We start from the raw sequence: 13,715 nt of genomic DNA, 5'->3' as shown, positions 1-13,715 counted from the left end.
CCTGTACATACTGATATAATCCCCGGGGATCCTCTGTAAATACTGCCACACTCCCGGGGACTCCCGTAAACGCTTATACAGTCACCAGGACCCCTTGTAAATACTGAGACACTCCCGGGGACCCCTGTAAAAACTGACACACTCACAGGGACCGCTTGTAAATACTGAGACACTCCCGGGAACCCCTGTAAATACAGATAAACTCCTGGGGACCCCTGCTAAGTACTGACTCACTCACTGCAACCTTCTATGAATATCAACACTCTCCAGGGCCCCCCTGTAAACACCGACACACCTCTGGAGACCCTCTGTAAATATAGACACACTCCTGGGGATCCTCTGTAAATATTGACACAGTCCTGGCGACTACTTGTAATTCCAACACACTATCGTGGGTTCTTGTAAATACAGGCGCACTCCCAGGGATCCCCTGTAAATAGTGACACACTCACGGGGATCCCCTGTAAATAGTGACACACTCACGGGGATCCCCTGTAAATACTGACACACTTCTGGCAACACCCCTTCTACACACTGACATATTCCCCGGGGATCCAACGTAAATACTGCCACACTTCCGGGGACCCACGTAAACACTGACACAGTCACAGGGACCACTTGTAAATACTGACACACTCCTGGGGACCCCCTATAAACACTGACACACACCCGGGGAACCCCTGTAAATACTGACACACTCCTGGGTACCAGCTGTAAACACTGACACACTCCCGGGAACTCTCAGTAAAAACCGACACACTCCCGGGGACCCCCTGTAAATACAGACAAATTCCCGGGGATCCCCTGTAAATACAGACACCCCCTGTACATGCTGACATACTCCTGGGGACCCCTGTAAAAACTGACATATTCCCGGGGACTCCCGGTAAATACTGACAAACACCCAGCGACCCCCTGTAAACACCGACACACTTGCAGGGGTCCCTGTAAATACTGACACGCCCCTGGAGACCCCGTCAACATTCAGACACTCCGGGATATCCCCTATTAATTACTGACTCACTCACGGGAACCTTCTGTGATTACTGACACACTCTCCGTGGACTCCCTGTAAAAATCGACACACACCCGGGGACACCCTCTAAGTACTGACACACACCCGGGGATACCCTGTAAATACAGACATACTCCCTGGGACAACCTCTGTAGATACTGACACATTCCCTGGGGATCCCCTGTAAATACAGACACACTCCTGGGGACACCCCTGTACACACTGACATATTCACCGGGATCTGCTGTAAATACTGCCACATTTCCGGAAACCCCCGTAAATACTGACACAGTCACAGGGACCCCTTGTAAATACTGAGACACTACCGGGGACCCCTGTTAAAACTGACTCACTCCCGGTGACCCCCTGTAAACACTGACACACTCTCCAGGCACCCCCTGTAAACACTGACACATCCCTGGGGACCTCCTGTAAACACTGACACACTCTCGGGGACCCCATGTAAACACTGACACACTCCTGGGGATCCTCTGTAAATACTGACACAGTCCTGGCGACTACTTGTAAATACCGACACGCTATCGGGGGTCCTTGTAAATACGGGCACACTCCTGGGGATTCCCTGTAAATACTGACACACTCCCAGGACCTCCCTGTAAAACCCGACACACACCCGGGGACCTCCTGTAAATACAGACAAACTTCTGGGGATCCCCTGTAAATACAGACACACTCCTGGGACACCCCCTGTACACACTGACATATTTCCCGGTGACGCCCTGTAAACACTGACACACTCCCGGGGAACCTCTGTAAACACTGACACACTCCCGGGGAACCCCTGTAAATACTGACACACTATCGGGGGTCCTTGTAAATTCGGGCACATTCCCGTGGACACCCTGTCATTACTGACACACTCCTGGGTACCTGATGTAAACAATGACACACACCTGGGGATCTCCTGTGAACACTGACACACTCCCAGCAACTCCCAGCAAAAATCGACACACTCCCAGGGACCCCCTGTAAATACAGACAAACTCCCGGGGATTCCCTGTAAATACAGACACTTCCTGTGCATATTGACACACTCCCTGGGACCCCTGTAAAAACTGACACACTCCCAGCGGCCTCCTGTCAACACAGACACTCCCGGGGACCCCCTGTAAGTACTGACACACCCTTGGGGACCCCCTGTAAACACAGACACGCTCCTGGGGGCAGCCTCTGTACATACTGACATAATCCCCGGGGATCCTCTGTAAATACTGCCACACTCCCGGGGACTCCCGTAAACGCTGATACAGTCACCGGGGACCCATGTAAAAACTGACACACTCACAGGGACCGCTTGTAAATACAGATAAACTCCCGGGGAAGCCCTGTAAATACAGATAAACCCCCGGGGACCTCCTGTAAATACTGAGACACTCCCAGGGACACCTCCTGTAAAAACTGACACACTCCCGGGGACTCCCGGTAAATACTGACACACCCCTGGTGACTCCGTGTCAGTACTGAGAAACTCCCGGGGACACCCTGCTAAGTACTGACTCACTCACTGCAACCTTCTATGAATATCAACACTCTCCCGGGCCCCCCTGTAAACACCGACACACCTCTGGAGACCCCTTGTAAATATAGACACACTCCTGGGGATCCTCTGTAAATACTGACACAGTCCTGGCGACTATTTGTAATTCCAACACACTATCGGGGGTCCTTGTAAATACAGGCACATTCCCAAGGATCCCCTGTAAATAGTGACACACTCACGGGGATCCCCTGTAAATGCTGACACACTCCCGGGAACTTCCAGTAAAAACCAACACACTCCCGGGGACCCTCTGTAAATACAGACAAACTCCCGGGGACTCCCTGTAAAAACCGACACACTCCTGGCGACCCCCTGTAAATACAGACAAACTCCCGGTGATCCCCTGTAAATACAGACACACTCCTGGCAACACCCCTTGTACACACTGACATATTCCCCGGGGATCCAACGTAAATACTGCCACACTTCCGGGGATCCACGTAAACACTGACACACTCACATGGAACACTTGTAAATACTGACACACTCCTGGGGACCCCCTATAAACACTGACACACACCCGGGGAACCCCTGTAAATACTGACACACTCCTGGGTACCAGCTGTAAACACTGACACACTCCCGGGGACCCCCTGTAAATACAGACAAACTCCCGGGGACCCCCTGTACATGCTGACATACTCCTGGGGACCCCTGTAAATACTGACACATTCCCGGGGACTCCCGGTAAATACTGACAAACACCCAGCGACCCCCTGTAAACACCGACACACTAGCGGGGGTCCCTGTAAATACTGACACACCCCTGGGGACCCCTTGTTAACATTCAGACACTCCGGGATTTCCCCTGTTAATTACTGACTTACTCACGGGAACCCTCTATGAATACCGACACACTCTCCGGGGACTCCCTGTAAAAATCGACACACATCCGGGGACGCCCTCTAAATATTGACACACACCCGGGGACACCCTCTAAATACAGACACACACCCGGGGACACCCTCTAAATACTGACACACACCCGGGGACACCCTGTAAATACAAACAAATTCCCAGGGACACCCTGTAAATACAGACACACTCTTGGGGGCAGCCCCTGTACACTGACATATTCCCCGGGGACCTCCTGTAAATACTGCCACACTCCCGGGGACCCCCGTAAATACTGACACAGTCATAGGGACCCCTTGTAAATACTGAGACACTACCGGGGACCCCTGTAAAAACTGACTCACTCCCTGGAACTCTCGATAAATGCTGACATCTCCCAGGGACCCCCTGTAAACACCGACACAATAGAGGGGGTCCCTGTAAATACTGATACACCCCTGGGGACCCCTTGTCAACACTGAGACACTCCCGGGGACCCCCAGTTAAGTACTAACTCACTCACGGGAACCCTCTATGAATACCGATACACTCTCCGGGCACCCCCTGTAAACACTGACACATCCCCGGGGACCTCCTGTAAACACTGACACCCCCCGGGGACCTCCTGTAAACACTGACACACTCCTGGGGATCCTCTGTAAACACTGACACACTCCCGGGGACCCCCTGTAAATATAGACACACTTCTGGGGATCCTCTGTAAACACTGACAGTCCTGGTGACTACCAGAGTCAGCACTTTTAGGGGAAGAGAGGGAGGGAAACCAGTGAATGTGGAACTGGGCCCAGCCAGACTCAGCACCTTCAGGGGTGGAGAGAGAGGGGAACCAGTGAGTGCAGAACTGAACCCAGCCAGAGTCAGCACCTTCAGGGGTGGAGAGAGAGGGGAACCAGTGAGTGCAGAACTGAACCCAGCCAAAATTGGTGGTGAAAACTGGGAGTGGAGGAGAAACAGTCTAGAAATGTGCGATGGGTTTGGATTTCAGCACAGCAGGAGGGACAGTGTGTGGGACAGGGATTTACAGCTTTGGAAGAACGAGAGGAAAGAATGTTCCATGGAAACTAGATGTGTCTATCTTGAATTTCTGTCTTGTACTGACAGCGATGAGTTTTATTATCTCCTTTTACAGAATATTAGAAGGGGAGATTTTCAGACAGGAAACACAAACCAAACATCACGTCAAGATCTGACGGAGTCAATTGATTCATCAGGACCTGAATATCATCGGCCTTTGAAAGTGGAAGGAGAAATGTTTGCCTGTTCTGTCTGTTGGAAAAGATTTCAAACATCAGTGTGACTGGAAAAGCACCGAGACACACACACACCCGAGTGAGTGTTCCAGTGCACTACCTGTGGAAAGAGCTTTAACCATTTAAACAGCCTGAAAAAACATCGCACCATTCACAGCGCGAAGAAACTATAAACGTGTTGTGTGCGTGGGCGAGGCTTCAACCCATCGTCCAACCTGGAGAGTCACAAGGATACCCGCACCATGGGGAAACCGTGGAAATGTGGTGACTGTGGGAAGGTATTCAGATCACCGTCTGAGCTGGAAATTCATCGACGCAGTCACACTGGAGAGAGGCCGTTCACCTGCTCAGAGTGTGGGAAGGGATTCACTGGGTCATCCCAACTTATAGCTCACCGGCGAGTTCACACCAGGGAGAGACCGTTCACCTGCTCTGAGTGTGGGAAGGGATTTACTTGTTCATCCATCCTGCGGATGCACCAGCGAGTACACACTGGGGAGAGGCCATTCACCTGCTCTGAGTGTAGGAAGGGATTTACTCAGTCATACCACCTGCTGACACACCAGCGAGTTCACACTGGGGAGAGGCCATTCACCTGCTCAGAGTGTGGGAAGGGATTCACATGTTCAGCCGACCTGCTGACACACCGGCGAGTTCACACTGGGGAGAGGCCGTTCACCTGCTCTGAGTGTGGGAAGGGATTCACCCGATCATCCAACCTGCTGACACACCAGCGAGTTCACACTGGAGAGAGACCATTCAGCTGCTCAGAGTGTGGGAAGGGATTCACTACATCATCCACTCTGCTGACACACCAGCGAGTTCACACTGGGGAGAGGCTGTTCACCTGCCCTGAGTGTGGGAAGGGGTTCATTCGGTCATCTGACCTGCTGAGACACCAGCGAGTTCACACTGGGGAGAGGCCATTCACCTGCTCCGTGTGTGATAAGGGATTCACTTGTTCATCTGACCTGGTGAAACACCAGCGAGTTCACACTGGGGAGAGGCCATTCACCTGCTCTGAGTGTGGGAAGGGATTCACTACGTCATCCAAACTGCTGATACACCAGCGAGTTCACACTGGGGAGAGGCCATTCACCTGCTCTGAGTGTGGGAAGGGATTTACTACGTCTTCCCACCTGCTGACACACCAGCGAGTTCACAAGTGACTGCAGGGGTTGTAATCTGCTGTTATTGCTGCTGTTAATCACATCCCAACTGAACCATGTTCATTCTGACAGTTGGGATTTGTTTCTGCTGATGTTAATAACCCGACAACTGGGCTGGACTTTAATATTCTGGATATATTGCTGATTGTGTTCTCGGGGCTGCAGTGTCCATTTAAGAAACACGGTGTGTTATCTTTTCCCTTAATTCAGCAACTCTCAACAGAAAGTTAGTTTGCAATAAAATTATGAACTTTGACTTTAATCCTAAATTGATCTTTGGTACAAAATCTGCAATAGTGTGTGAAAGTTTCTACTGAATAAAATGTCCAATTAGAAAGAGCTTACTGACAATTCTTACTGACTTGCACACAGTGGCCTCTCCATTATCCACCAGAAAGAAGGGGAATGGGAATTGGTGGGGAATCCGTGTCCCCAAATGTTGCCTCTCCCATCTGGTGCAGCAATCCCCTCGGCACGGGAATAGAGATAAGTCCAGACCAAAACTGTGCGCAGTACTCCAGGTGTGGTCTTACCAATGCCCTGTACAGGTGTAGCAGGACTTCCCTACTTTCATACTCCATCTCCCTTGCAATAAAGGCCAGCATTCTATTTGCCTTCCTGATTACTTGCTGTATTTGCATGCTAACTTTTTGAGTTTCATGTAGAAGAACCTCCAGATCCCTCTATACAACAGCATTTTGCAATAGTCCCCATTTAAATAATTTGGTTTTTTCTTTTTCCTATCAAAGGGGATAACCTGACATTTTACCACATTATGGTCCATCTGCCAGATTTTTGCCCGTTATCGAAACATAGAAAATAGGTGCAGGAGTAGGCCATTCGGCCCTTCGAGCCTGCACCACCATTCAATGCTTTCTCCCCATACCCCTTGATCCCTTTAGCTGTAAGGGCCACATCTAACTCCCTTTTGAATATATCTAACGAACTGGCCTGAACAACTTTCTGTGGTAGAGAATTCCACAGGTTCACAATTCTCTGAGTGAAGAAGTTTCTCATCTCAGTCTTAATTGGCTTACCCGTTATCCTTAGACTGTGATCCCTGGTTCTGGACTTCCCCAACATCGGGAACATTCTTCCTGCATCTAACCTGTCCAATCCCAAGACTGAGATGAGAAACTTCTTCACTCAGAGAATTGTGAATCTGTGGAATTCTCTACCACAGAAAGTTGTTCAGGCCAGTTCGTTAGATATATTCAACAGGGAGTTAGATGTGGCTCTTGCAGCTAAAGGGATAAAGGGGTATGGGGAGAAAGCATTGAATGGTGGTGCAGGCTCGAAGGGCCGAGTGGCCTACTCCTGCACCTATTTTCTATAACGAGCAAAAATCTGGCAGATGGACCATAATGTGGTAAAATGTCAGGTTATCCCCTTTGGTAGGAAAAAGAAAAAGCAAAATTATTAAAATGGGGACTATTGCAAAATGTTGTGGTACAGAGGGATCTGGGGGTTCTTCTACATGAAACTCAAAAAGTTAGAATGCAAATACAGCAAGTAATCAGAATTTTATGTTTCTATGAGATCCACTCTTATTCTTCTAAATTCAAGTGAATAAAAGCCGAGTCGATCCAGTCTTTCTTCATATGTCAATCCTGCCATCCGAGGAATCAGTCTGGTGAACCTTCGCTGCACTCCCTCAATAGCAAGAATGTCCATCCTCAGATTAGGAGACCAAAACTGTACACAATATTCAATGTGTGGCCTCACCAAGGCCCTGTACAATTGCAGTAAGACTTCCCTGCTATACTCAAATCCTCTCGCTATGAAGGCCAACATGCCATTTGCTGCCTTCACTGCCTGCTGTACCTGCATGCCAACTTTCAATGACTGATGTACCATGACACCCAGATCTCGATGCACCTCCCCTTTTCCTAATCTGTCACCATTCAGATAATATTCTGCCTTCATGTTTTTGCCACCAAAGTAGATAACCTCACATTTATCTACATCATACTGCATCTGCCATGCATTTGCCCACTCATACAACCTATCCAAGCCACCCTGCAGCCTCTTAGCATCCTCCTCACAGCTCACACTGCCACCCAGCTTAGTGTCAACTGCAAACTTGAAGCGATTACATTCAATTCCTTTGTCTAAATCATTAATGTATATTGTAAATAGCTGAGGTCCCAGCACTGAACCTTGTGGTACCCCACTAGTCACTGCCTGCCATTCTGAAAAGGACCCATTTATGCCTACTCTTTGCTTCCTGTCTGCCAACCAGTTCTCTATCTACGTCAATACATTACCCCCAATACCAGGTGCTTTAATTTTGCACACTAATCTCTTTTGTGGGACCTTGTCAAAAGCCTTATGAAAGTCCAAATACACCACATCCACTGGCTGTCCCTTGTCCACTCTATTAGTTACATCCTCAAAAAATTCTAGAAGATTTGTCAAGCATGATTTCCCTTTCATAAATCCATGCCGACTTGGACCAATCCTGTCACTGCTTTCCAAATGCGCTGCTGTTACATCTTTAATAATTGATTCCAACATTTTCCCCACGACTGATGCCAGGCTAACCGGTCTGTAATTCCATTTTCTCGCTCACTTTTTTAAAAAGTGGTATTACACTCGCTACCCTCCAGTCCATAGGAACTGATCCAGAGTCGATATTTCTAGGACCATTTCCTTAAGTACTCTGGGATGCAGACTATCAGGCCCTGGGGATTTATCGGCCTTCAATCCCATCAATTTCCGTAACACAATTTCCTGACTAATCAGGATTTCCTTCAGTTCCCCCTTCTCGCTCGACCCTCGGTCCCCTAATATTTCTGAAAGGTTATTTGTGTCTTCCTTAGTGACAACAGAACCAAAGTATTTGTTCAATTGGCCTGCCATTTCTTTGTTCCCCATTATAAATTCACCTGAATCTGACTGCAAGCGACCTATGTTTGTTTTCACTAATCGTTTTCTCTTCACATATCTATAGAAGCTTTTGCAGTCAGTTTTTGTTTCCTGCAAGCTTCCTCTCACACTCTATTTTTTCTCTCAGATGTTGCCTGACCTCCTGAGATTTCCAGCAGTTTGTTATTATTTCAGATTTCAGCATCTACAGTATTTTGCTTTTGTATTAAGAAAGAAAGACTTGCATTGATATAGCGCCTTTCATGTCCACCAAACGTCTCAAATGCTTTACAGCCAATGAAGTACTTTTGGAGTGTAGTCACTGTTGTCATGTGGAAAACGCGGCAGCCAATTTGAACACAGCAAGCTCCCACAAACAGCAATGTGATAAATGACCGGATACCCTGTCCATGTTATATTGGAAGATCGGGATATGTTATGGCAGATCTGGGCGATAAAATGAGCAGCGTGTGGCCCAGGGAGCAGCGTGGAAGCATGCAGCTTCAGGGAGCAGCGCGAGCTGTGAAGGCAGCAAAGAGTGATGTCATCAAGGTCCAGGTTGATGATTGGACCCTGGGTCGGTGCAGCAGGAGCAGTGAGGTCGGGGCGAAGGAACGGCGAGAGACTGTGGAAGGACGTGATTGGGGCCCAGGAAAGGTGTGAGTTCGGGGCCAGGGGCCCAGAGTCAGCATGGGCCAGCCCACACTGTGATATGTGTGTGCACTAGGTCCATGCAGCAGAGCTGGTCTTCAGTCCTGGTTAATCCTCAGCACTGGACCGAGACCTAGCTCTGTCAAGCCCATGTGGTGGCTGGTGTGCAACGGCCATCAAACGTTAAAAAAATGCATGCACAGTCATCTACCATCCTTTGGGATGTAGTTCAGTACCTGGAATATTAGGTCCTTTATTGAAACACCTGTGAACTCATCCTATTTTGGCGTGGAAGTAAGTCATCCTCATTTCGAGGGACTGCCTATGATGATGATTTTCCCCCTCCTAATTAAACCCTTTGTCCTCTGCTGAATTCTAAATTTCTCCCAGTCCTCAGGTTTGTTGCTTTTTCTGGCCAATTTATATGCCTCTTCCTTGGATTTAACACTATCCCTAATTTCCCTTGTTAGCACGGTTGAGCCACCTTCCCCATTTTATTTTTACGCCAGAGAGGGATGTACAATTGTTGAAGTTCATCCATGTGATTTTTAAATGTCTGCCATTGCCTATCCACCATTAACGCTTTAAGTATCATTCACCAGTCTATCCTCACCAATTCACGTCTCATACCATCGAAGTTACCTTTCTTTAAGTTCAGGACCCTAGTCTCTGAATTAACTGTGTCACTCTCCATCTTAAGGAATAATTTTACCATATTATGGTCACTCTTCCCCAAGGGGCCTCGCACAACAAGATTGCTAATTAATCCTCCCTCATTACACAACCTCCAGTCTAGGATGGCCAGCTCTTTAGTTGGTTCCTTGGCATATTGGTCGAGAAAACCATCCCTCTCACACTCCAGGCAATCCTCCTCCACCGTATTGCTACCAGTTTGGTTAGCCCACTCTATATGTAGATTAAAGTCACCCATGATAACTGCCGTACCTTTATTGCATGCATCCCTAATTTCCTGTTTGATGCCATCTCCAAACTCACAACTACAGCTTGGTGGTCTGTACGCCTTTTCTGTCCTTTGATGTTCTACAGCCCTACCCATACAGATTCCACATCATCCAAGCTAATGTCATTCCTTACTATTGCATTAATCTTCTCTTTAACCAGTAACACTACCCCATCTCCTTTTCCTTTCTGTCTATCCTTCCTGAATATTGAATACCCCTGGATGTTGAGTTACCAGCCTTGATCACCCTGGAGCCATGTCTCCGCCATCCCAATTACATTATATCCATTAACAGCTAACTGCGCCTTATTATGAATGCTCCTCGCATTGAGACACAGATCCTTCAGGCTTGTTTTTTTTAACACTCTTTGTTCTTTTAGTATTATGTTGTAATGTGGCCCTTTTTGAATTTTGCCTTTGATGTCTCTGCTCTCCACTTTTCCTTATCTCCTTTCTACCTTTCGCTTCTCCCCCATTTTAATTTCCTCTGTCTCCCTGCAAAGATTCCCATCCCCCTGCTGTATTAGTTTAAACTCTCCCCAACAGCACGAGCAAACACTCCCCCTCGGACATCGGTTCCGGTCCTGCCAGGTGCAGACTGTTTGCACTGGTCCCACCTCCCCGAGAACCGGTTCCAATATCCCAGGAATTTGAATCCCTCCCTCTTGCACCATTCCTCAAGAAATGTATTCATCTTAACTATCCTGCTATTTCTACTCTGACTAGCACGTGGCACTGGTAACAATCCTGAGATTACTATCTTTGAGGTCCTACTTTTTAATTTAACTCCTAGCTCCCTAAATTCAGCTTGTTGGACATCATCCCATTTTTTACCTATATGTTGGTACCTCATTATCCTATCGATATCCCTTTGTAGATTCTTTGCATCCTCCTCACTGCTTGGTTTGCTATCTATTTTTGTATCATCAGCAAATTTGACTGTGTTACACTTGGTCCCTTCATCCAAGTCATTAATATAAATTGTAAATAGTTGAGGTCCCAGCACTGATCCCTGCAGCACCCCACTAGTTACAGTTTGCCAACCAGAAAACGACCCATTTATACCGACTCTCTGTTTTCTGTTACTTAGCCAATCCTCTATCCAATCTGATATATTACCCTCAACCCCGTGAGCTCTTAGCTTGTGCAGTAACCTTTTGTGTGGTACCTTATCGAATGCTTTTTGGAAATGCAAATATACAACTTCAACTGGTATTCCTTTATGCACTCTGCTCATTTAATCACCAAGCAACTCCAGCAAATTTATTAACCATGATTTCCCTTTCATAAATCCATGCTGACTCTGCTTGACTGCAACATGATTTTCTAAATGTCCTACTAATTCCTTAATGATGCATTCCAGTATTTTCCCAATGACCGATGGTAGGCTAACTGGTCTATGGTTTCCTGCCCTCTGCCTCCCTCATTACTTGAATAGGGGTGTTACATTGGCAGTTTTCCAGTCTGTTGGGACCTCTCCAGAATTCAGGGAATTTTGGTAGATTACAACCAGTGCATCCACTATCTCTGCAGCCACTTCTTTTAAGACCTTAGGATGCATGCCATCAGGTCTGGGGGATTTGTCCACCTTTAGTCCCATTTGTTTGCTGAGTACTTTATCTCTAGTGATAGTGACTGTTTTAAGTCCCCCCTCACCACCGCAATAGCTCCTTGATTATCAACTGTTGGGATGTTTTTAGTGTCCTCTACCGTGAAGAACAATACAAAATATTTGTTCAAAATCTCTGCCATTTCCGTGTTTCCCGTTATTAATTCTTCAGTCTCATCCTCTAAGGGACCAACATTTACTTTAGCTACTCATTTCCTTTTTATATACCCATAGAAGCTCTTACTGTCTATTTTTATATTTCTTGCTAGTTTGCTCTCATATGCTATCTTCTCTGTCATTATCATTTTTTTGTAATCCTTTGCTGGTTTCTAAAAAATTCCCAATCTTCTGGCGTTCCACTGTCTTTCACAACATTATATCAGACAGGAGGGGATTGGTGTCAGTGACTGTGGGGTTGGTTTATATCAGACAGGAGAGGATTGGTGACATGGAATCATAGCAGTTTACAAAACAGAACGAGGCCACTAGGCCCATCGTGTCTGTGCAGCCGAAAAAAGCTATCCAGCCTAATCACACTTTCCAGCTCTTGGTCCGTAGTCCTGTAGGTTAACGCACTTCCAGTGCATATCCAAGCACTTTTTTAAATGCGATGAGGGTTTCTGCCTCTACTATTCTTTCAGGCAATAAGTTACAGACTCCCATCTCCCTCTGGAGGTTATGCTAGAACTGTGTAAAACACTAGTTAGGACACAACTGGAGTACTCACACAGTTCTGGTCATTACATCACCCCATTGGGCCAGCCTGGGCTCACCTTGTTGGGCCAGCCCGGGCTCACCCTATTGGGCCAGCACAGAAGACCCAGTCGAAAAATCAGCAGCTCATTGAGTTTATTCTCACTCTGCGCACAGTGGTTGCAGAACTGAACCCAACCTTGTAAGCTGGAAATGCATCGTCACAATCACACTGGGGAGAGACTGTTCACCTGCTCTGAGTGTGGGAAGGGATTCACTCATTCATCTGACCTGCTGAGACACCGGCGAGTTCACAAGTGACTGCAGGGATTGGATTCTACTGTTATTGCTGCTGTTAATCACATCCTAACTGAATCGTGTTCATTCTGTCAGTTGGGGATTGTTTCTGCTGATGTTAATAACCCCTATAACTGGGCTGGAGTTTAATATTTTGATATTTCAAATAACAGAGTGTGTCAATATTTGATGACTCCAAAATAAGAAGAGACTAATTGACATCCTATTACTGACTGCTCCATTTTGGGCCTTTTCTCCTTTCTAACTTTGGATTATTTTAGTTCTTATACCTTTGGTTACTCTCAGGGGCAAGTCCCAGTTTCCCATACCTTCCAGAGTTGATCTCCTAGCCTTGGTATCCAGGGAAGGTGTTGGTCACACGCCAAGGATCACTAAACATAAAACCCAGTCTGTTAATCACCTTCAGATACTGGACTGAGCATGTGCCCCACAGCATCTCTCTCACCTTCGATGTGTGAATGGAGCATCAAGCCTGCAAACCTGGTTTCAATTTGTATTTGAATCCACTCAGCAAACATATTTTTAAAAATACGTACATGTAAACCAATCACATCAAATAATTGGCAAAGGTTTAGAGTCAACAAGATGAATAAGTAAACACGTCACGGCCCAATAATCCAGCTCTATATTCACAGGAGAAAGTCTGTTATCTAACTCCTCGAATGTCAGTTGGTGAGATGAGCGACTGAATCACTTTCCATGTACAACACCATCCATTCCCACTGTGCCCACATTTACAGTGTTGAGTCAGGTGGGTGCACGGGT

At 47.1% G+C, this 13,715-nt stretch overlaps 1 protein-coding gene across 16 annotated transcripts in view; it reads left to right on the top strand.

Annotated features, from left to right (window-relative positions):
• The window catches only part of LOC139252394 (zinc finger protein 239-like), a 281,958-nt gene extending 275,785 nt beyond the window's left edge, over nt 1-6,173 (top strand). For all 16 annotated transcript variants that reach the window (XM_070873372.1, XM_070873381.1, XM_070873374.1 and 13 more), the window contains one exon: nt 4,561-6,173. In XM_070873372.1, coding sequence (XP_070729473.1) covers nt 4,924-5,850 — 927 coding nt within the window. In that variant the 5' untranslated portion in view covers nt 4,561-4,923 and the 3' untranslated portion in view covers nt 5,851-6,173. The remainder of the gene's footprint in view (nt 1-4,560) is intronic.
• Nucleotides 6,174-13,715: the final 7,542 nt, after the last annotated feature.

The sequence above is a fragment of the Pristiophorus japonicus genome, unplaced genomic scaffold (assembly GCF_044704955.1).
Source record: "Pristiophorus japonicus isolate sPriJap1 unplaced genomic scaffold, sPriJap1.hap1 HAP1_SCAFFOLD_464, whole genome shotgun sequence".
NCBI classification, from domain to species: Eukaryota; Metazoa; Chordata; class Chondrichthyes; family Pristiophoridae; genus Pristiophorus; species Pristiophorus japonicus.
This window is presented reverse-complemented; position numbering and strand designations above follow the sequence as displayed.